This window comes from Euwallacea similis, chromosome 30 (assembly GCF_039881205.1).
Source record: "Euwallacea similis isolate ESF13 chromosome 30, ESF131.1, whole genome shotgun sequence".
Lineage (NCBI taxonomy): Eukaryota > Metazoa > Arthropoda > Insecta > Coleoptera > Curculionidae > Euwallacea > Euwallacea similis.
The window spans coordinates 1,180,002-1,205,074 of record NC_089638.1 but is presented as its reverse complement, the minus strand read 5'-3'; the positions used below and the strand labels follow the sequence as shown (position 1 = coordinate 1,205,074).

Here is a 25,073-nt window from a genome sequence, read left to right as displayed (position 1 = left end):
ATAGGCTATTGATTTCTATTAAAAGGTATTTTATCAATTGTTTAGAAGGAATTTTTAAAATATCCGATTACTTTTGGTGATACCTGGAAAAAATTGTTTTCATTTATTTTTTAAATATATTTTTTAATGTGCAGTGTTTGTTTCTGAAGATTAATCCTAAGGATTTCGATAAACATAACAGATATCAGACTGGTTAAATTGGGTCAAAGTTAAGCAGTTTCGAGTTTAAGAATATGCAGTTTCAAAATTTTGAAAAATTCCAATGACTTGTGAGTATTGGAAAAAACTAAAATTTAAAATAATTTAAATTAAATTAAATTAAATATATATAAAATTATATGAAATATATATATAAAAATATATAAAATTAAATCAAATAAAAAATCATTTAAAATTTAAAATTTTTTAAATTTTGGAAAAACGTTTTTGTTTTTTTTTCAACTTATTTGGAGATTTCGTAAATGTTAATTAATAAGTACCTACAGATTTGTGGTAATGAGAAACAAATTTTTGGGTAAAAAGTGTTTTTTTAACCACAAAAAACCTAACAATGTCTATCTACAACATAAAAATGTATGGTGAAGCGTAAACGTATGGCGTTGATTGAGTCACTTACTATCTACCATCAAACATCTGACATTGACAAAAGATAACAGATGAATTTATCCACATCTCTCTGATATTTCAACGCCTACTTGATTTTTTTATAATAATCGCTATTTAGAAATTCATGTTTAAGAATTGTGCGAAATTTAATTTTACGTCATGCTAACCTTGGTTGTACGTATCGATCTTTTCAACACATCGATATGTCATGTTGTTTCCATTTCTACTTCAGCTTTTCCCACTCTCACTGCGGTTGCCATGGTAACATCTACAACTTGGGACAGTGGCGGAGACAGTTGTATGTTAGTATCTAGTGTTTAACGTAGTGTTGTGTTGCATTGTAACTTGGCTGAATTAAATTGGCATTTAAAATATTATTATTGGTTATTATTGTTACTTGAATAATGGCTCAATATTTTATAATCAGCGCTTACTTCCCAATTACCCCACATTAAATCCTCTATAAACTTTCTTCTTCTGTGATATAGGTGCCTAGTGGCAGTGCAGTTGACGTTTTTTAGTTGTGAGATCAAATCAAAATAAAAAAATTATGGAGAAACCTGAAACCAATATCTCGTATCAAACTCTTGAAAATTCAAATGACGATATTGTATCCAAAGCAAAAAAAACATTTGCTCCTATCCAAAGCCCAGATAGAAAAATTCGAAAACGGTGTTTTGTAGACTTGACAGCATTGCTGTCCCAGTGCTCTATTGACAAAGTTGCTGAGAAAGTTCTGAAAGATATATTTAGTGAAACTCACATATACTTTCTCAATGGTCTTCGAGATAAATCAGAAGCTGTGAGAGAAGAAGCGACTAAATTTGTGATTTTTCTCATAATTGAAATCTACCCAGTAAATGATTTTTATCTTACTTACATCATCCCTGTTCTGGTAGAGAGAATAGGCACTGTTGAGCTGGTGGAGGAATCTGAAGAGGTGAGGTTGAGCTTGCTTACATGCTTAAACAAGATTATCGTCAAATATACAAGAACTGAATATTTGAGACCATTTTTGAATGATTGTGTAACCATTCTTTGTGAAACTTTGAAAGACAAGTACTCAGTGATAAAAGAACTTAGTTGCCATGCCGTGGAAAATTTATCTATTGCACTAAATGCTGACTTTAAGAAGCAAGCAGAAACTTTACTGAAGCCTACTTTGAACTTGTTTTCATATCAAAAATACAAAGTTCGAATTGCAGCCATCAAGGCTGTTGGGGTGATTGTAATGCATAGTAGTTATAAAGGTAAATAACTTTGCATTACAGAATTGACATTATTTAATGTATTTATATCAGGAGTGGAAGAGGCTGTTGGTCCTATGGCTGAAAGGCTGTTTGACCAAACCCCAGAAGTCCGACAAACAGTCTGTCAAGTAGCTTCTCACTGGTTGCTCCATCATGTCGACAGATATTCATACTTCCATAAGATGATACCTCTGTTGCTAACAGGTGTTATTGATGAAGTTGAGGCAACTCGAAAAGAAGCAATTTTTCTGTGGGATCAAGTGGGAATGCAGTACTTGAAGGAAAATGAAAACGAACTTAAAGACAAGCTAGATTATTTAACAGGCAAGTTAATAATATTCAATAGGAAAAATCTCAATCTATTCCAAATTAATAGGATTTCAATTTATATAAATTTTATTAAGATATTTTGGGATAAATAGCATGCCAATAATATATAGGAACGGGAGGAAATTTTCTTACAATTCCTTAAAAACAAAGAAGAGCACTTTTTTGTTCCCTTTTTCTTACTAACAAAAACCTCTCTTTTTAGAAGCCCCTAAATATTACCCCGAAGGGCTTGAAAGACCAAATTTAGGATGTCGTGTGTTAGTTCAAAGAAACCTGAGCAAACTGGCAGTGCCTCTATCCAACGAATTGTTCAGTTGGCAAATGGACGTGCGAGTAAGATGCAGTCAATTATTATGCGCCCTTGTACATCACGCTGAGGAAGATTTTACTTTCAACACCCAAAATCTGCTGCCTGCGATGTATTCTGCCGCTAGGGATGATGATCAGAGAGTCGTGCAGAATATTAAGAGGGCGAGTGAACTTATTGGGTTAGGTATTTAAATAATTACTGGGAGGCACTATTGTAAAGAAAACTTTGTATGTTTCAGTGCATTTGTAAATTACAAAACGTTGTCTAAACTGTTGTTGCCAGTTATACGGGACGAGCCCCATTATGGGCATCTCATCGTCTTCGCAGGAATTATTCAGGGTTCGACGAGTGAGACAATACAAGCGCATTTAGAGGAAGTGAGCGAGGTGTTAGCAGCAGACAATGTGTGTTATAACCAGAAGGTTTTAATAGCTACCCCTTCGTTTTCTTTTTGAGACAAATTCCATATTTTATAGATAAAATACTCGTTAGCTTTTTTGGATTGCATAGCGGCCATATCCAAAAAAAACCTACATTTACCAGATAACAGTAGTTCAAACTTCAACATGTTCAAAGCTCTTGTCTGCGTGGTGTCCTTTAGGCACCCTGAGATTAAGGACAAAATAAACACTGAACTTTTTAAAACACTGCATGGGATTTCACCTGCTTTCAATTCTCCAAGTGAAAATTTGAATAAGTTATTTACGTATATAAACCGCCAACCAAGACTTTGGACCGTTAATAGTGGCAACTATTTAATATTTAAAACCCTCCTCAGTCATTTTTCACTTAGCTATGGAGTAGATAAGGATTTGCTAGTGGAAATTTTAAAGGAGGCCCTTCATGTCGATGTCGATCCAGAGTCGCAATTAGTCATTTATTATACGCTCGCCAAGCGATTTGAATTCAAGACTATATTGTTTGGGGATGATCGTAGCTCTAAGGATACAAGCCGATTCTACGAAAGATTAATACACGGTGAGTAGGTGTATAATTAATGAATAAGCGGAAGGTCTATAATCGACATTTTATTTATTTTTGTAAAGCAGTGCCGTTATAGAATATACTATTTTATTTTAGAGGTGTTCATTCCGGCGTTAGTATGGCGCGCAGGTGGCACGGCCGAAGCTATTCGTGGCATGGCAATCACCTGTTTAAAGTTCGCACTAACGCCAGATAGCACGTCACATGATTGCTCACCTGTACCAATATTTAGCTCAGCTAAATGTCTTCAGGAGACCATAGAAAAACTGCTGCCTATACTGCTAAGTATCTCCGACGATCCCACACATGTAATCAGAGAGGGCTCCGTGAAATGCTTGAAGTTGCTTATACAATACTCCGTCGATTGGTCGCTCAAATCGGACACCTGGAATGACGATTTTGTAAAAATTTATTCTGGTAAGTTGGGTACTGCGTTGGTTCCATCTTTACTAAATCTCAAAAATAGGACTTTTTTTGGGTTTTTATGGTTTTGAAATTCAATAAAGAGAGAAATGATTTTTCAGAAATGCTTAAACGCTTAGACGATCCTCATGATACAGTGCGCGACGCTGCCCTTGAGTGTCTCGCAACCTTGTTTGACAACGTTCCATCGAAATTTTGCGAGGATGGTTTTAAAGAACATAGAAAACTACTTATTGATACTCTATTAACGCACTTGGATAGTTATGATTCCATCGTTCCTGATTTGAGTGCGTAGTGGTTCGTTTATTTTAAAACTTTGCTGCAATTTTCTTTTGCAGGCGCACTGAAAGCAATCATTCGTATGAAAATACCTGATATGGAACAACGAATTAGAGATACATTGCCAAGTTTAACGAGTCAAACTGCACATGATGCAATATTACATGAAGTCAATAGAGCGAATTAAGGATATGGATGTTCTTCGAGAATTGCCTTTTGAAATTGCCATCAGCCTAAAAGTACAAACATGTACAACATGTTACATGCAATCTTTTGAAAAATAGCTGAATTTGTGTATCAGATACTTGATGCTTTTATCCATTGGAATCGATTTTCTGGCTTGGAATGAGTGCTCAGACAAAATATTGTGGAACATTTAATGGAAGAAGTAGATATGATAAATACATTGGTAATAAACTTAAAGAGATATTGATTTTTTTATTTTCAGCTCATTGTCTCTAGTTATTGTCAACTCATTGTGTCGTCCACTAAAGTTCCACCTCCAGTAATATGTAAGAGAATGTAAGGGTTAAATATGTGAGAAAAATTTTAATGAAAGTTAATTAGATAAGCTCATTTCCTTCATAAAATAACTTGTTTTTTATACAGCCAAAAGGGGATTATCTTTTTTTTTGGAATAGCTTATACGTTCACATCCCGATTTTCTCTTCAAAACCGAGGGTCCAAAAAGTTAAAAAATTCGGAATGGCAATAGTAAATTTTAAAAAAATCGATACTTCGTTAATACCAACGTTGCCAGCCTTCATTTGTTGGTTTCTCAAATCAGCAACGATGCCGATTTGTATTACTGCTGATAGTGACAATGACGTTATAACATTTGCAGGTTAACTGCTATGTTGTCAAAAGAAAAACTATCTTAAATACCTACAAAATTATAAACACCGCAACGTTTAAAGGACTTTTCATTGAAGTCTCACTTTCTATTAATCATAAGAAGTATGTCAGATCAATCTACAACCCTTGTGAAGGACAGTGTCACAAATGGTGAACTTACAGACAGTGCCAGTTCTAAAACGGCTCCTCGAACAAAGTCAGGCCTAATGAAGTTATCCAGTTATGTGTTAGCACTGCGGCCTTGGTCTTTGAGTGCTAGTTTAATGCCAACGCTCTTGGGATCTACTATTGCCTACAAGTACCCTGGAGCTGATGGGTTTAATTATTTAACCCTAGTTTTTACCATATTTACCATAGTGTCAGTACATGGTGCTGGAAATGTAGTCAATACTTATTTTGACTATGTGAAAGGTAGGTTTTGAAATGGTTTTGTTTGTTATAGTTTTTACAATCCCTTGCAGGAATCGACAATAGAAAGTCAGATGACCGGATCCTAGTTGACCACATACTATCGAAAGATGAAGTAGTTTCTTTAGGTGCTTTATTATATATTTGTGGATGTGTTGGGTTTATCTTTACTGCAGCTATTTCCCCAGCAAAGATGGAGCATTTGGCTCTAGTGTATTTTGGTGGTTTATCTTCAAGTTTTCTTTATACTGGAGGAATTGGTTTTAAATACATAGCACTAGGTGATGTCCTCATTCTAGTAATATTTGGCCCTATTTCTGTGCTATTTGCCTTCCTGGTTCAAACAGGCCACATTGAGTGGGCCACCATGTACTATGCAATCCCTCTAGCATTGAACACTGAAGCAATTCTTCATAGCAACAATACCAGAGATTCAGAGTCTGACAAAAAGGTTGGAATAGTTACCTTAGCAATTATTATTGGACACACAGCTTCTCATGTTTTATATGCTTTTCTGCTCTTTACTCCCTACATTATGTTTATGGTAGCTACACTGAAATATTCTAAATGGTTTGTTTTGCCTCTAGTCACATTGCCCAGTGCTTTTCAAATTGAAAAACAGTTTCGGTCTAGTGATATACAGGCAGTTCCAAAGAAGACTGCCAGGTTAAATTTGTGTTTTGGCATTTTGTATGTTTTAGCATGCAGTATGGTTCCCAATTTGCCATTTATAACAAAAAGGTAGATTTTAGAGGGCCTACTTGTACTGCTATTTATCATCAGGTTGATTTTTATCATATTAAAAAGTTTCATCTAAGAAGTATTAGGTAATTACTATATTTTCCTCTGTTGTCTCCAAACTCTTTTTTAATTAGGCAGTGAATAGGTGGTTGGCTCAATAATTGTCTGTTAGTAATTGATTTGGGGTTTAAGTAAGGTGTTATAATTAAACAAATATATTTATTAATTTTTGATTTTATATGTGAGAAATTACAAAATTTGAGTCTTAATGAAAGTGTATTTTTTTTGTAAAAGTTTCATAAAATTAATGGAGAAGTAGTATACAGGGTGTTAGGGAAATAATTTTCATAAATTTGACCAGTGATTAAGAACATCATTTTGAACAAAAAAGTTCTTTACAAGATGGGTCGTAAATACAATCATTTCCCCAGAAAATCAAAACAACATCTTGTGAGAATTGGCAACATCGTGTCGTATTTATTTCATTTCCAGACCTACATAAGTAGCCGCATGAAGTGGGTCACTTTGGAGTGTTTTTTACACAATTTTTTGAGTCTTCAGGAAATTTAAAAATGATGTGATTCTTATTTCATTATTTTTAAAAGCCATTAATCTTTAAATTATTGTTATCATTTTTAATTAACATAATATGTTACGTTACACATTTTACACCACTTACATCACACTCAAAAACACAAATTTATTATTGTTTTTGCTACCTTAAATATTCGAAATGTTCACCATTTGAGTCTATGCATGCTCCACTCTGAGTACTCCTTGTTGAATTCTCTTGAACAGGATTTTAAATTTGTTCTTCATCTTCAGAACAAACTTCTTACTGTTGACCTCGTCCTTGATATGTAGAAATAACGTTATTTATATCCAAAAGCCTTTGGGAAACTTGCTGCTGAAAGTTTTGTTTCTGGATAATGATTACCGTAAATGCGTCTAGCTTCAGAATTTTTTGAGACGCCTCTCTATAAACCAAAAGCATGTCATGATACTCGCATAAAGGATACATTGTCACGTAGGTAGTGTTAATAAGTCGGAATAAAATCGCATAAAACTCGCACAAATTCACTTTGCGGATGATCTGTTACGTGTACTTACAGAAGATGCATTTAGCGAGAACGAAATCACACTAAAATATTAAAAGTATGGAAGGACATACAGTCTATGACAAAACTGAAAAATAAGAGTGGTTTTATCTTATCCCTTCTGGATGGCCCCTAATGGGCTCCACTTATCCATAGTGCCAAGCGTTTTTGCACAGGATCATATGATAGATAAGATCAAATGAAATACAGATGATCACAGCATAACTCGTGTACTATTAAAGTACTAGGTCTATCTATTTACTTTGTATTCCAATGCCTTATCACTCCACCCACAAAGTGGGCGAGTGACATTGATAAGGACCATAAAAAACAATTATAACAAAAACGAACTTCTCTTTCTCAGCCACATTCAGGGCGGCGTTGGCGCTTATGTTTATTTCTACCACTTAAGTTATTAAATTTTCAATTGCTTTTAGCAATATTATTGTTGAATAATTTTAATTTTTTTCTGTTAATGTCAAACAAGCACATATGCCAGGAACGTTTTTTCACATTTTATTCAAATTTTAAAACTTATCATAGCTCTTCAGTTACCAACTTTGACATTTTTTTTAAAAAAACTATTACGTTTTCGACCCCTGTTATAAGGAACTTTTTGTTAAAAATGATGTTCTTAATCGTTGGTTAAATTTACGAAAGTTATTTCCCTAACACCCTGTATAATAAGCGTTATGACCCCAATATACCTTCAGCTAGAAAACTGAAGATTAATACAGGTAGGTTTACCTTTTACTAAGTTAGTGATCTGAGGTAGTGGTTTAACAAGTCTGATCTGCATTATTAAATTATTAAGCATTTCATTAATAGCTACCTCGACCTAACAAATATAATAATTAAATACATGAAGTACCTCTGCCTTCAGCAATGATTGCAATCTAGTATATGGCCATTCTGTAGTTAATGAGACTCAGCATAACAAATTGAAGTTTAATTTCCAGCCAGGGTTATTCTCATCTTTAAAAATTTTGTATAGAGGATATGTTCTAAATATGAAACGTAAATTTAAGGCAATATTCCTTAGATCAAAAAACATTTTTTTTCTTAATTCTGCACTTATTTTTGTAGAAATTATTTTTTGTTCTTGTTTTGAACCAAGCAATATCCCTTAAGTTTATGCTGCATGTTTAGGAAACACTCTGTGCAATCTGCGTATTTTTTGTCAACGTGATAATGAACTAATGACTGGTGGCAATTAAATTTATATGGATTTGAAAAATATATTTCCTAATCATTTTTAGATAAAATTGCAAACTTCCAGTTATTTATTTATAATATAACTTTTTAGAGAATATTTATTAAATAATAGATTATAGTGAACAACGTGCAATTAAAATATTTTTTATTAAATTATTTTTTACGGTTTAATACGTTCTTTGTTTTTTGCAGATATAAATATATATTGGATTAACTTATATTGGGTGTTCCAAATAAAATGAATTTTCTACAATTGTGGAAAGAGTTATGACTATGGTTAGTTGAAATTTATGATGAGAAAACTATTGAATATTGTTAGAACAGAAGTTTTATTCATAATAGAAGATATAAAATTTTTTTAAGTTTTTTACAGCTTTAAGTATATTATCTTTTACCGTTTCTATAATCCCTATCTTACTCACTATTTTGAACACCTTGTACAATATTTGGATTTATAGTGTATTATTAGGTGCATTTTAAGTTTATTCAAATATAATTTGATTATATAAAAATGAAGATTGTAATGCGAATGCACAAATGTTCGAAAATTCCCAAAATAACAAAATTCCTTTATCAAAAATGAAGAAAATATTCAAATGTCTCAAAAACGGTTGTAGATGAAACCGATTTTTTAGGGGGCAATGGAGATGTTGAAATTGGCGGCCTAACTCTTGAAACAATATTGTTTTGTCTATTTTGATGTGTATATCTATTTTATTCTATCTATGTGGACCCCGAAGAGTAATAAATTGCCTCAAAGTATCAATGACATCGCTGAAAGTTTAAACACCATCACTTTCTAGTCTGCTAGGCATTTAATTATATCCATATTAATTAATAAAAAAGGTTGAAAAGACAATTTTACATCGTAGCTCTGTATATTCAGGGTGAATCATCATATTTTGACCTGTGGACATTTTAAAATATTCAGTCTGACATTTTTCACACAATTATTTTCAAAATAAATGCCAGAAATATAAGTAGGCCGGACAAAATTTTCCTCCTATCTTTATAGAATTAAAACTGCCCAAATATTCTTCACCAATTTGTTAATTCAAGCTAATATTTTCATGTATCTGTACTAGGTGAGTAGCTACCTAAATATATAATGCAAATTTAGAAGATGCCATTAATAAAATCATGACAATAACTTTTAAGCCTGATCTTTTAAAACTGTTTCGTGGTCTTTGATGTATTGATAAACTGCAAATTTATCGCTAGTAGAAGTAACAAGTCTTATACGTATTTTGTCAATTAATAGGTAATAGAACTAATCAGAGGAACATACACGTTGCTAGTCTTACAGTATGCATATCTGCTTTATTATAAAGCAAACAGAAACGTTTATTATTAGCAGATCAACTTTTGTATAACTTAATACAGGGTGACAATGAAAAAGTGGGTATGCACCTTATACTGTTTTATAGAATATCAAATTTTGGATACTTACTAGATGTTATTGTGGTGTTCTTGGGACAAAATTGAATTTATCTAATGTGACGTTAAATTTAAATTTGTAAATAAGATCCTCTATATTTAGTAATATATAATCATTTTCTGATTCATTTAAAGTAGAATTAGTAAGGCTTGAGTTTATTTGTATAGAAAAAATTTAAGTCTAGTTTATTTTTAAGTCTATGTATGTAGACAAATAATTTCTCCAAAAATTTCCAAAATTAATTTTTTTAAGTGTAAGTCGGTACGTCTAACTATGTTAATAATTTTGGTATAAATTATGGTTCCCACTTTCTATTGTTACCTTGTAATAGGCACTGGATTGACATATAATTATTATCTTATGAATTGTTCTCTATTCTGGTCTATCATGACCATAAGTTAACTCGGTGTTAAGTAGGTAATCTATAGTTGCTAATTTCCATAAAAGAAATACCTCTTTTTACTAATATTTATAGATTTAGCAGTTATGTAGCCACGCTGATTAATGGTAAATATGGCCATTAGAGTGTTATGGGTTGAAGACTTATCGAAGATATTTTAATTGTTCAGGAAACACCTTTGGTATACTTTGAGCTTCTATAGGATGGTCTTCCGGGAAGGTTTTAAACTAATAAAGAAAATTGAAATTTTGGGACTATAGGAAAATCGATGAGTCAACACGCATAAAGTACATATGTATATGTACAAGTGCCGGCCACTTCTGGTTATACCAGAAGTAGATGTTATCTTCCTTATTTTAAATGGAATAGCCTATTTATTACTAAATTTTTGGAGTCACCTTAAAATTTTACGAACATTTCACTTTGGTGTAACATACCCTATTCATACTGTCGATTTGCTCCTATCGATTTTCATATCGTGTTAAAACTTCAAAATTGTCTTATTCATAGTTTTTTCGTAATCTATTGATTACAGTTCCCAGAGGGCAATTCTGTATAATTACCGGCAAAAATACATATTACCACGGGAAATGTATCCATAAAATAGTAGTAAATATTAAAAAAGTATTGTTGAAACGCCAAATTTAACAGGTGAACGAAATTCTCATCGCTATAGAAGTATCGACAGCAATATCTTGAAAACTTGGATATAGTTCGATATGTTTTTACCCTTATACACTATAAAAGAAGCTTTAAATTCACATATCTCTAATGTACAAAAAAATTGCTCACTGTTTCAATAAATGTTACTTATAATTTTTCAGTTTTGATTCCAGTTTCCAATTTAGCAGGAATACTAATTAACTCGTTGAGTCGAAATGGACCAAAAGCTGCAAAGGAACCGTAAGTTATTGTCTTATAAACATGTTTCGCATTAGCTAACTGCACCTTGTAAAATAACTAGATACATACCTACTAACATGTAGTTTCAAGGTGTTCCAAGTAGGGTTGAATACCCCTTTCTTTTGAGTTCTTACCTTTACCCATATAATTTAAAAGTACTATTAAAACGTATGGGCTGTTTACATTTTACAATCAAAACTACTTCCTCCTTGCTTGTTATATTGTACAGGGGGAAATATGTTAATTTTCCATGTCCTACTGTGTGATTCCTGCTAATATGTGCAGATCACATGTACTGAATATTTAGACAAGGATCGTGGTGTAAGGATTAATAAATGGCCTCGATTAACAATGGCATTCAAGTCAAACTTCATGTGATCATTTCATTAGGATAAAAGGAAGGTACCCCATACGTTTAATTTTTCTTTATTATTTTTAACAATCTACATCCTAAACTTCATATAAAAATTGTTTATATAATATCTAAAAAACCGTTGATTTGTATTTTAGACACCTTAATTTGCCCGCCTGAAAATACCAATATGTTTATTAAAGAGTTTCCACACATGTACATACATATACACGAACCAGTTATCTACTTCAGACCGACATTTCGTTAAAACATATCACTAGTTCCCAAGGGGCCGAGGATTTCAGAAAATAAATATTTACACCCTACTTAATTACGTGTTAATGTTGTTTGACGACAGAACTTTGTGTTTATATTGTTGTTTTATCGGCTGAACAAAAATAGACAGGTCAAGAAAACATTGACAGTATAATTTTGCCCCCCGTAAAACTTTTATTCTAAGTATTGCAGCAAAGGTATAAAAATTAAAGCTGATATTCACAGAAATCAAAAGCAATGGCAGTTTTTGGACATATCTCCAATGTTTGGAAAAGCTCAAAAATTGTTTTCGACTTACTGGACATAGGTGAGATCTACAGGTGTTATCAGCCTTGACTGTGTTATCTAGAAAATCTATAATGCAGAACCTTTTTGATAGAAAAACTAGGGAGAATTAAAGACCATAATGTAAGAGGTACCGAAAACCAAACAGTGATGGCAACCTTTGAAAAAATATACAGAACACTAATTCTGAGGCGTCAAATCATGACAGAATGTCACCAATTGCAGAATAAGTAACAAGAATTTCCAGCTTGTTATTGATATTTTTACATTTGCTAAACATTACATATATAACAATTTCGTGATGAGCTCAAAGAGTAATCAATCAGTAATTGATAAAATATGAAAATAGCATCAAGAAAAATTCAAAGTTGTTCGGTAGAAAGGATGCTTAAAATACTATAAAATTGTTCAAAAGATTCTGCAGATTTCATTTAGGCAAATATCTGTGGGAGCTGATTGGTTCAATTTAAATTTGATAGTAGACAATAGTAAGCTTCAAGTCATAAGGGTATTTGGTAATGTCATAATAGATGTGCTGTGTGATTTGCACACCTACATCTGAGGTTTAATATATGTATATCGTCAATTCCTCGCATTGGTCAAAAGTGAAGCTCCTCAGTAAACTCAATTACTCTTGAATTAGGCACATTCTTCAAAATGATCATTGCTATTACGGTACCACTTTCCTAAGAAACCACAACTTTGTTCTACTTAGAGTATTTGTCATCTCAATTTCTCCTATTTATCTGAATTTATATTGTCTCTTATGAACATAAGTAATCCTGTAAGCATTTTATTATTTTTGATTCCAAAGTGCCGTCAGTCTTTGAATTTTGGACAACCCTTTTACATTATGATATTTTAAATCTACCTATCGTATTTTGATGAAAAATAAATAATAAACAATTAAACTAGAGACACGGACCATTGCAACAGAAAAAAACATAAAAATTAATAACCCAAAATTACATATTATACAGGATCTCCCTGGAAAGGAGTCTAATTTACTAAACACAGATACTTTGACCATAAAGAAATCTAACGGTCGTAAATTAAATTCCTATTTCTCAAAGCTTTAAGATATATAAGATGTACAAATAAGTTTCCACCGTTTGACAAAACATGGCCCCACCAGAAGAAGATTATCTTGAAATTGTCAAATGTAAAATATACTATCGCAATTTTGGTCATCTAGTAACAACATAACCTTTAAACGTTAGTGACTCCTTATCAGCATCACATAATTTGTTTCGTTCAATAATATAAAGTTTTTCGCCGAATAAGCGTCATTTGCGGGAACTTTCAATCTACTTCTTTAATTTGAAGAAATCTACAGCTGAGGCACATTGATTGCTTGTAGAAGCATATGGTGAGGCTGCTTTAAGTGAGAGAAATTGTCGCGAGTGGTTTCACAAATTTAAAAACAGTGAATTTGTCGTGGAAGGCAAAGAACACAGTGGAAGGCCTAAAATGTAAGAAGATGCAGAATTGGAAGTATTATTGGAGGAAGGTTCATCCTAAACGCAAAAAGAACTTGCACTTATATTAGAAGTGGCGTAACAAGCAATTTTGCATCGTTTAAAAGCATTGGGAATGCTTCAAAAACAGGGAAATTGGGTTCTTTATAAATTAAAGCCGAGAGACGTTGAACGCCTATTTTGCACGAGTGAAATGCTGCTTTCCAGGAATAGAAAAAAGGTTTTTTTGCATCAAGTAGTCACTGGCGATGAAAAATTGATCTATTACGATAACTCAAAGAAAAGAAAATCATGGGGGCCACCTGGCCATGCTTCAACATCGACAGCCAAATTGTATAATATATAATATTCATGGAAAAAAACTCATATTGTGTATTTGGTGAGATCAGGTTTGGTGTCATATATTAGGAGTTGCTCAAACCGAACACAACCATTACTGGAACTCTCTACTGAACACAATTAATGAGATTGAGTCGAGCACTCAAAGAAAAACGCGCCTATTACTACTTCAGACATAACAAAATTATTCTCCTTTATAATAATGCTTGTCCGCATGTTGCGGTGCCGGTCAAAACCTATTTGGAAATATTTAACTGGGAAATCCTACCTCTCGCGTCATCTTAATTAGACCTTGTCCCATTCGATTATCAGTTATTCCAGTCGATGGTACATGCTCTGCCTGAGCAATTCTTTATATCATATGAAGATATCAAAGATTGGGTCAATTCATGGATAGCCTTAAAAGATGAAGAGTTCTTTCAACGTGGTACTCAAATGCTGCCAGAAAGATGGGAAAAAGTAGTGGCTAGCGATGAACAATACTTTGAATAAAACATAATACATCGTTCTTTCACAATAAATTCCTAATTTTTGATACGGCGGAAACTTATTTGTACCCCTTAACAAAGTGTAAAAAGTTGAAATTCAATTCTTTTGTTAGTTTTTGAGATATTGAGATGAAATTTGGCGAATGTCTAACTTACTGGAGGGTACGTATATAATATATATTATATATATAGATATATAATAGATAGACTTCTTAAATAAATCTAGAGAGTGATTTTTTTGGGTCCAGCCCCTTTTTTCGTGATTCATCAATAGTCAGTTATTTGTCAATATTTAAATCCTCTACTAACTTAGACATTTTTTAAATCTCATGCGTAGTCTTTGGCAAACAATTAAGAAGTTTATCTATGTAGACCCTGAAAAGTTGCATATTCTTCAAATTTCAATGTAATATCTCTAGAACTGAGGAAAAAGAACAAAATTTAAATTAAACGTTAACATCCTCCATATATGAAAGCTTTGAGAAATAGGACTCCAATTTGTTACCTTTAGATTTGTTTATACTTAAAGAATCTGCGGTCAGCGAATTGGCCTCTTTGTGGGATGCCCTTCATTATCGTCAGCAAAATAGTTGTACCGTCATTTAAACAGAATTTAATATAACACAATTTAGGAATAAAACGATTACAATCTGGGCATTGAGACCAGCTCAGTTCATTGGGTTGGCTTTCGTTTTCTCGGACTTCCAAATTCTAATTCTTTCCTTGAGATCATCGACTGTAACGAAAACACACTTTTACTATTTTTGCCGCTATTACACGCTTTCTGTATTATACGGAAATAGTAATTAAGGTTAATTACCTGGCAACAGCATGTCCTCGGTCAATGGCTGCCTGTTAAACGGGTCGGTGTTACTATTCAATAAATGTCTCATTATGACCGATCGGTCCATTATCTGGCCGCTGGGCAGCAACACTGGATCCGTCATCAAAGTATCCATTAATGGATCTTTGAATTCGTCTGGAGCTTCCTCTAACCACTCATCAGACCTGAGAAAAACGTTTGAGTTTATAATTTTTACGTAGTTATTGAAGTTTAATGCAGTATTTTCAACGAATAAGGAAGAACATCAAATTTATTGATCCATTACAAGAAAAGTTATCCCTCATACTTTTTTTAGGTGACACGGAGTATTTAAAATTATTTTTAATACGTCTATAAGCCGTATTATTATATTTTTTACGACTTTCTTATCATCATATTGTTACCTCAAATTGATTTTTACATTTACTATTTACTAAAGAATGCTAAACTGTTGGTCTTTAACTTACCTGTGATTTCGTTCTACTACCCTATAAGCTTTCTCTGACAATTCTCTAAATCGTTCAATTTCTACCGCGGTTTTGATGCTGACTCGTTCCATGAGGGCTGCCGCATCATTGAACAGTTCTCTGCTGAAGGACCTCTGCAAACGTTTTAAATTGAAGCTAAATTTTCTCATAATATAACTTTTTTTTATATAACTTTCAAAGCAAATAATCGCATTGCTTCATCAAGAGTGATACATTATTGATGCACCTAATCATATATGATTGTTAAAGCATTGGAATCTTACTCAAACTTTTTGGAAATTGCAGAATTCTCAAGGACAAAAATGCCCTATTTCAAACGTCACTAGCTCGAAAATAGTAAAAATCTAATATATGACGAAATATTTTTAGAATCATGAGAATACAAAAATGTTTACTAGCCGAATAAAAACTCTGGTACAAAAAAACGGTTATTAGTAAATAAACGAAACTGATACTCTATTATTGAAATATTCCAAATTGTTAGATACGTACTTCATCACTGGCAAGGGCCTCCGCAAAAGTATCACAGTCTAAGTGCAAATAAATGTCGACTAATTGACTTAAAAGCCTTCGCGGTTCCCACCCATATTTATCCGGATTCTCCACCTAAAAACAATTCAAAATTACCACAGAAAAGGCAATTGAACACCTTGTGTCCGTACCTTCAAATCTTTGTATTTTTTGCCGCATAACTGCTGCAGATTAAAATTCAGCATAGATGCTAATCTCGACGCTAGTTCAGGCCTTAAGAATGGTTCCTTGATGTCCACGGTTAAGTAATGGAACATATCGACAGTTTCACGAGCCAGAGTCAAGTAAGAGCGACACTGCCGCTCGTCAGCGCTCAGTTGACGCATACGGCTTTGCTGCTGATCACTTGGCAATTTCGACCTAAAGATAAAGCCATTGTAAAGTCCGTCTATGAGGGAAAAAAATAAGTGCTCGCACCACTTGTCGTCGTCGGCTATTAGCTCTTGGATTTCGTGGATTCGCTTCAAGGATTCTAAAGATTCGTCTAACAGAAAAGTAGTGTCGTTCATCAACATATTGATGAATTTCACAAACTGGTTCCCGCTCTTTGACTCGTCGATCACTGCTTGTCTATGAACTGGGGAGGCCCACATCCCTGAAAATTTCCCCATTTATTTATTTTGTGGATATTTGACACTGATTTATGTGCGGTAAGTTTTTCTCGCAAATATGCGTGCAAAATACAATCTAAATAATATGTTTCATATTTTCACACCTCAATTTTTTATACATCGTATATCTAACTCTCACCTTTAATAATAAGGCTTATGTGATACCTAATAGAAAACTTGTCGTAGAACTCTGAACTGGAACCCGTGGTCTCGACCTGCAAAACGCAGTTATTAACAGAAAATCCGTTTTTGCGAGTAAAACAAAAAGTACATCAGTGTAAAATTTCATTAAGCAACTTGGCAGAACTGTGCAGGAAATATGGTGAGCCATTAAGCGGTTATAAAGTGGCTCGCATCTCGGCTGGATGCTAGGTATTATCACAAAAACAACTTCGATCAGTTTGGCAACTAGGTACGGGTTCTTGATCATGTTCGAAGAGCACATTGTCACCAAGAGCCAGGCGATCAAGGGATCCTCGGCGTTGTCCGATATCACACTTGGAAAATATCTAAGTAACATGGATGGTGAAAATATATTTATTTCACATAAATTCGTTTATGAGACTTACTGTAAAGCGAATAATAAAAATTCAGCGATATCCTCAACATACCACTCGGGCAAAGCGTAAAACGCAGGCGTCTGAGGTGGTGGAAGAGGTAGATCTGGTACAGGGGTGCCGGGGCGATTTCCTGTCATTAAACTTAACAGGTATTCGCTCACTGTAGTGTAGAAAATCAGAGAGCGACGCATTAGATTTTTGTCCAGTAAGCCCGCATCTGCACATGCTTTTGATCTGGAAATGAAAATATTGTTGCTCAAAACTTGACACTTGTAGGAGACTCTTATAACTCGGGGAAGCGTTGTTGCTACAAACTTTTAATTAAAATAATTCTCAAAACTGAGAACTTAAAACTAATAAACATTAGCGAAAAGGAAAAAATAATGTGACTTTACCTATTAAGCTTTTTTAGTTGCTGTTTCCATTTCTTGATAAATTGCTTATTCCTACTGGCGAAGGGAGTGTTCTTCCATTGGACCTCGGCCGCTATCGTCTCATCGACTAACTTTTGTAGGTCTCTAATCGCCCTAAGTCTACGCTGATACTTTTGAATAACCGGTAGCAGCGACAAGTGATGGCAGTGCAATGTTAAAAACCAGCAAACAGACGAGAAATTAGGTGAGGGAAACTCGTATGATTTCTCCAATTCCTCCAACCAGTCGCCCACCTCTTGAGAGGAGAATTTCAGTCTTGTGTCATTCTGAATCTGCACTTTAGCCTCTGGGTGGAACGGATACATTAAGTCCATTTTGTTGAACTTGATTTTCACGGCTAAGTATTGCAGTACACTCAGGAGATTCAACATGAAACCGTCACCTGCAAGCAGGCGTTCCTCCATTGCTAATTGAGCGCGTTTTTCGTTGTTTTTCAAAATGTCACCCAGGTATTTCAAACACGCATCCCTGCTATCTTGGTTAGCCAAAATGTAGTGAAATATTCTGTGCAGAGTGCCGCGAATATGTTCTAGTTCTAGTTGTAAGCCTTGTCGTAACGTACTATCGTTTGCGGCGTTTCCTACAATATTGAATAAAGTTGTGGGAATGCGTGAAAGTTCAGCGAGACAAACCTGAAAACAATTTTTCTGCCACCTTTGGCGCATCTTCAGCGAATATAGAAATGTCCAAAAATGGGCCTAAGAAAGACATGGTAGTTAGTTCTCGCCCTCCTGCATTCGTCAACGGTCCCGTTACACCGAATTGAAACTGTTTTGTTATTAAGCTACATATTGGTCTAATGCCGCATCGTATGTCTGCAAGCTCGAATAACGCTTGCAGAGGCAGTCTAAATATTGAATTAATTAAAACAATCGACTTTACAATAATTATGATCTAAATCACCTATGTTTGTCTTCAACCACACACGCCTCCCTCATCATTCTGAATAACCCCTGAAGAATGGGACTGAAAACTTTAGAGAAAACATCCTCATTTGTATGAGTTCGAGTTACTAATTCCGTTAAAAATCCTCTGGAAAGGAAAATTATCTTACTGTCCAAATTTTACTATTAATAATTTTAAACATACCTAGGAACAGTTTGATGTACTATTGGCGAAAGTAAAGGCGACTTTCCATAACCTTCATCTAAGCCTGGTACAAGTTTTCCTTGGAGCACTAGGGCAGTGTATTGGATAATTTGTGCTCTAACCTCGGTTAAGACGTCGCTTAGCGGAGGAATACTGGATCTGTATAAGAGTTATATAAGTGTTAATCGTGTTGTTATTACAACAATTTGATTTTAAATGTTAAAAAGGGGTTTTCATCTAACTTACATACTCACCTTTTAGGATGATTCCTCTCCTCCTGCGCAACCCTGTTGTACGACTCCATTAGAAAACTTGTTGCTAAATTAATTGGGCATTCATCATCTAGTTTCTCCTTCATAACTAGCACTGGCACAGGACACTGCATATCACTAGTGCTTGGGCTACTTTGCACGGGGCTCACGGATCCTGAGTGCAAACTATATGTATCAGTGATGTCTTGACTAGGAGGAGTAATATTTCTAAACGGATTGTCTCCCTTTCCAATCACCGACAGCATCTCCATAATAGCAGTCGAGGTAAGATCACGAATAGTAATATGCGGGTTCTCTTTGAGATATTCGGCAGTTTGAGGTAAAAACACACGAGATGGGGATGACTTTGTAAACGAGGCCTGCAAAATTCGGGCCACGCTTTCTTGTAGCTGCTCCACACTGAGCTCAGTAGATGAGGAGGTGGTTCTATGTCGGTGTATGTCCTTTTTTTGCAGGTCTGAGTCGTCCACTTCCATGTTTTCAAATCCGGAATCTATGTCTGTATTAGCACCTAGCTTGTCTGCACACCCACTAGCCTCATCCACTTCCATGTGAATCGAACTAGTTTCGGAATCGCTTCTCACAGGTGGAGCCCTAGATCTTTGCTTCGAACTTGACGGAAGTTGAATATCGATGGGTTTACTTGGTTCCTTTAAAGCAAAAAAAAACACGTACTGTTTTTCGTTTGTACTTATTTACATATTAAAACTTGGTCGAAAAATAACGAACCTGAGGTTGAACCTATAAATCTTAAACATCTGAGAATACATTTCTGAATGGTATGTCGTAGAGCATAAAAAGATCAATAAAAAATATGAATGACAAAGTGAGATTGGTTTTTCATATCTTTATTAACAATTTCACCACCAAAATTCAAAATTTTTCCATTCAATATATTGTTGAACGTATTACTAATTAACAGGCAATATGACCTATGTAAATCGCTTGTTGAAACAAAATAAGGGCTTAATGTCTGTAATTTGATGGCTCTTGGGACCTGCCTTATTTAAAAACTGAAACAGTTTTAACAAGTTTTAGTTTGTTAGGAAATATTCCCTCTATGGATGGAACTCTCATTTACAATAACAAACAGTGGCTGACAAAAATGGAGCAGCACATTTCAGAACAGTAACTGGAATCTCATTAAAACCCAATAAGTATTTACTTATTTAACAACTTTGTAATCTAATTGAAAATCTCATTCGATTTTATTCTTGATGGGAATAACCTATCATTCTGTAGTTGTTTTCTTTCTTGTCTAAAAGGAAAATTTCCTTCTTTACTGCCGGTTATTTTATACCAGATATATACCGAGTGTTTCTGGAAAGTGGTTCTTTCAAATTTGTTCAAAATTTTTGAAATAAAAATTTTGATTTTTCATCTTGTAATATTTTGACAATTTGCCATTTTTTGGCATATGTAACAGTTATTTAAGACTTCTGGTTTAAGCAGTAATAGGAAAGGATGATAACTTCATTATTTTAAATAATGTGGTCTTTCTGATTAAAATTAACTTCTGGGAAAAAATGCAATGTGTGGACTTATGTATTAGATTACGAAAAATTCAAATTTTGGATGAAACAAAATTGCACAAAAATAGGGGGGATTTAGCAAAAACACCTGATATGCCTTTATGAAATGGTTACCAGAGACAAATATTTGAAAGCTGGTGATTATTTTCAGCATAAAATTCACATATATTCTTGTGTGTATCAATATAAATGTACCCTAAAATCCACTTTGACTTTAGAATCAACTATCAAAATATCTACACTGACGATACCTATTGACTCTGTGTAATTAATGGGCTCAACTTACCTTGAACACTCCATGGCTTTCTGCTTTTTCCTTCTCAACCACAGGCATGGCGTTAATCTCACTTTTTGAACTTGATTTTTCAATTCCAACACCGTTCGCAGAAGGAAAAAACTTATTTTCCAACGAATTTCCCTGAGATTCGAAGGCCGAAGGGCTTTGACCTTGAGTGGTGGACATAGGTGATTGTGATATTGGAGTAATTGGTGGTGAAATTGAGTTCGATGGGGAGCCACTTTCGAGTGCTGCCAATCGGGCCAAGCGACGGCGTCGAATCTAAACAGAGATTAATGCATGATTCAATGCCTGATCATTAAAAATTGAGGCTGCGAAAATACAATATGTAGAAAAATATAATTAAGCCAGTTTAAAAGCTTTAAAATAGAGAGAAAATATCATAACAAAATTTTATGGTAAGAAATATTATGGTTTTTCTGGATTGTCACAAAAAGTTTGTATAACTATGGAAATGGGCTTTGTGCACTAGTAAGTTGAATCTGATGTACAACAATATTTCGGCAATTAAAATCTTATCTCAGCCTGTACCTAAAAAATAAGAGATGGGCCACATTCCAGCCAGTTTTTGAATTCAAAGAGTCCAAATTAAGACAAACAATTTTACTATATTTATTAAAAAATTGAAAAAAGTTAGGTAATATTATAGGTATTTCAACTTCTTTGCCAGAAAATGTAAAAACTCAGAGACAAATCAGCTGGCAAGATCTATTGATTTGGGTGAGTTGACCTAATCTTGGAAGTAAAAAAAAACACTTTAAAATGCATGCAAGCATGTACTCCTGTGAAAACTGCAAATTTTTAACACTAGTTGCACAATGTATTAAGGGATGATAATTTTAAAAAAGTGACAGATCAACTAAATATAGGGTGTTGCATAAGCAATTTGTTATTTACCATTAAATGCTTTTCTAATGATCACCCCTTATTACTAAGTTGTCAATGAAAAATGAATTTTGCTGAGATCAAGGGGTGCATGCAATTGGTTCTGCGAGTGCTGATATTAGAAATGTCACTTGTCAAGTTTTGCACTAAGGAAAATTGGAGAATAAACTCTAGGGCAAGTGACTCTGATAACTTTGTGAAAATAACTAATCAGTGTATACTACATGTATTGATGGACGTTTCCACAATAATTTGAGAAGTCTAGTGCACACAGAGTTGCTAATCAATTAAGTGCCAAGTTTTTTATTTATCTAATTAACCAATAATTAAGTAATAGCAACCAAAAGGAACTAGGCAATGGACAATGTTGGCAACAGATAATATTATTGCATTGTTCAGTGAACAATGACTGATTCCATGCATAAGCTACATTAGAAAGCCTAACAAAGCCACAAAGATAAATCTATTTCTACACCAGGTAAACTGGATGTAAGCTAATCAATACATGAATGGGATTTGATTTTAGCTTTCAGTCCTTACTGCAGCCTTGAAGAGATAGTAGTTATTGGAATACCAATAATTGTTTACAAGGCCAACAAAACCTGGTTCTCAGCTAAGACTGTATGGAAAAACGTGTTAACCACGGATTTTTGAGGGACATTTTGACTCCAAAGGCATTTTGCCATTGCGACTTCAAATTGTTTTGAAAAGAAACAAGGCACGTTATTTGCAACGCAGTCGTTTAGCAAACAGAGCAATTGATCTGGCTAAATACATGATAACAAAGAAACTTGAAAATCAGCCTACGAAACTTGCTTACCTCTTCCTGGCTAAGCTCGCTCATTCTGTGGCGATTTTCTGCGTTTGGCGGAATGGGTGTACGTACAGGTTCTTGAAGTTGTGTCTAAATTTTTATATTTGTTTGAAAACGCACCTCAATTCCCTAAATAAATACCCACTAAAATAAATTTTCAGTCTGCACTCAAGGTTCGACGTCAAAACTAATGTCAGTCACCCCTTTTAACAGCTGAGTGTACTGACTAGTGATTGTTCTACCATGGACCATTAGACTAAACGAACATTTTGCAAAATCATGCTTTGTCATTCACAGTCTGAAAGACGCATATGCTGCGCCGCACTCGTATTTCTTATCTTCCTCTATCCCGTGATGCCGCCTTATATGTGGTTTTCTCTTTCCTTGGAACGATGTTGGAGCTGTGCAATAAAATTGCCATGGCGCCAGTGTTGCCGGCTGGTGGACGAACTTCGCAGGAGCAAGCCTATCTGCTGCGCACTTCCTTGGGTTATTTTTTCACTATTTCAGAAAATTCGAAAAAATACGGCGTCTATTTACGTGTAAACGAACTTGGCCGCGAATTCTCTTTGTTTTTCCGCGGTTATTTAGGTAGTTCCATGTTATTTTATAGAGGTTAAAACTATAATCGAATGTACGAGGAAAAATACTACAAAACTGTGAATAAATACATAATGTTATGTTATTACGTTTTCAAAATCAATTTGTAATAATTTCATTTTTCAGTTAAGTTTAGGGTTAATGCTAAATAATATTTAAGTTTTTGTTTTTTGTTCTGTATGCAGGGAGAAGAGAGAAAGTGGCTACACTCTATAATTTTTCAGTTATTTTATATAAAAACTTGAAATTTACATATCTTATATCACACAACATAAAAAATTTTTATGAATAATTTTCAGTGTTTTCTTACCTCCGGTTGACCAGCGACGACCCTAAAACTTTTAAATGAGACACCCTGTATTTTGGAACTTTTTTGCTTCTCACAGATTTTTGATACTCATAAGAAAATTTATGCACATAGGGTGGGTCCCATGGATTTACCAAAATTTCAATATTTATTACACATTTTGACCCCAAAAGTTTTACAATCCGTTAAAAAATAAATGCCACTCAGTCCAAAATAATTTTGCTGCAGGGTATTTTAAGTTAGACGCAAAATTCTCTTTTTTTAATATCCCTTTACATAAATTAAAATATCCGAAATAGCATTTTGTTATACCTTTAGATGTGGAATCTGTAAATTATGTTAAAAAACTGATTCAACCTAAAACAATATAGCTGCAATGTAAAACTTATATAAAATAAACATACAGGGTGATTCAAAATACAAGACAAAGAGTATATGGACGTATTTTTTAAGTCAAAATAAGACCTTTTTCCTATAAACGTGGATCCGAAAATGCTTAATTTTTGATATACAGAGTGTTAAAATATTATCATTATCAAAATTCATAGTAAGCTATGACGGCGTAATTAGACAATTTTACACTTTTTCTTTCGAATGTGTAGACAATTTGGAAAGTTAGTGCGTTTGATCTGTCTTTTAAAATTCCAAAGTCATTTCAACCACTTTATTGTTAAGTTTCAATAAATTTGGATATTTTTCTATTTTGTAATAATCTGTTTTCTGTCTGCATCGTTCCTAAGAGTCTTAGATTTCAATAAACTCGATAAGAAACCCATAGGAGTGTTAAACTACGCAGTCTTAGCCTATTGTGAATTTCGATAATGACAATACATTAACATCCTGTAAGTAGTAAGTAACCATTTGCGGATCCACATTTAGAGGAAAGAAAGTCTTATTTTTACTTCAAAAATGCTCTCCTAAATTTTTTGTACTGAATTTTGAATCACCCTGTATATGTATAATGATTTTTGTAATAGAACATACTGTACATATTGTATTGTTTTAGGTGATCGTCTTCGTGTTTTCTCTAACCGTTTTCACTAAAATGAATAATTTGTAGTCTATAAGGAAAAGTGTATGATTATATGTATTCTTTAACTGCCTTTTTTCCAAAATCCAAGATGGCAGTCATGAAAAAAAAACAAAGTTGATGATGGTTGCCGAAAATCGAAACGTCAGATTCAAGTATGGCCATGTTGTAGAAGAGGGACAGTTAGAATGATTAAGTATTAATTATTTGGAACTATCTCTCCAAATAAGCGGAGGAAAATATAAAAACGTTTTCCAAAATTTAAGCTTTTCTATTTCAATTTTAAATTAAAAATTTTGTTCCAATTTAATGGACCTCGGTATTTTTTATGGTTGCTCAAAT

General features: G+C 33.9%; 4 protein-coding genes across 4 annotated transcripts in view; 3 read left to right on the top strand and 1 right to left on the bottom strand.

The window, feature by feature from the left end:
• The first annotated feature begins 976 nt into the window (after positions 1–976).
• Dnaaf5 (Dynein axonemal assembly factor 5) lies at positions 977–4,515 on the top strand. Its single transcript, XM_066403702.1, has 8 exons — positions 977–1,856; positions 1,908–2,180; positions 2,389–2,674; positions 2,735–2,918; positions 2,973–3,474; positions 3,577–3,897; positions 4,005–4,190; positions 4,242–4,515. Exons 1-8 carry the CDS (start codon positions 1,157–1,159, stop codon positions 4,367–4,369), a joined length of 2,580 nt encoding a protein of 859 aa, XP_066259799.1. The 5' UTR covers positions 977–1,156; the 3' UTR covers positions 4,370–4,515.
• Positions 4,516–5,027: 512 nt separating this feature from the next.
• Positions 5,028–8,206, top strand: heix (UbiA prenyltransferase domain-containing heix). The gene is made up of 2 exons (XM_066403602.1): positions 5,028–5,448; positions 5,499–8,206. Exons 1-2 carry the CDS (start codon positions 5,142–5,144, stop codon positions 6,188–6,190), a joined length of 999 nt encoding a protein of 332 aa, XP_066259699.1. The 5' UTR covers positions 5,028–5,141; the 3' UTR covers positions 6,191–8,206.
• A 3,443-nt stretch (positions 8,207–11,649) lies between these two features.
• On the bottom strand, positions 11,650–23,117 carry Ube4B (Ubiquitination factor E4B). The gene is made up of 16 exons (XM_066403698.1): positions 22,801–23,117; positions 21,084–21,356; positions 19,248–19,915; positions 18,994–19,152; positions 18,808–18,936; positions 18,537–18,751; positions 17,866–18,484; positions 17,480–17,704; positions 17,182–17,419; positions 17,050–17,125; positions 16,717–16,894; positions 16,431–16,659; positions 16,261–16,374; positions 15,748–15,881; positions 15,278–15,465; positions 11,650–15,193 (listed from the first exon to the last, which is right to left on the bottom strand). The coding sequence occupies exons 1-16, from the start codon at positions 22,822–22,824 to the stop codon at positions 15,126–15,128; spliced, it is 3,537 nt and encodes a 1,178-aa protein (XP_066259795.1). The 5' UTR covers positions 22,825–23,117; the 3' UTR covers positions 11,650–15,125.
• A 1,013-nt stretch (positions 23,118–24,130) lies between these two features.
• LOC136417842 (lactosylceramide 4-alpha-galactosyltransferase-like) overlaps positions 24,131–25,073 on the top strand; it is a 95,075-nt gene continuing 94,132 nt past the window's right edge. The window contains exon 1 of the mRNA XM_066403686.1: positions 24,131–24,142. The gene's annotated coding sequence lies outside the window, so the exon portion shown is untranslated. The remainder of the gene's footprint in view (positions 24,143–25,073) is intronic.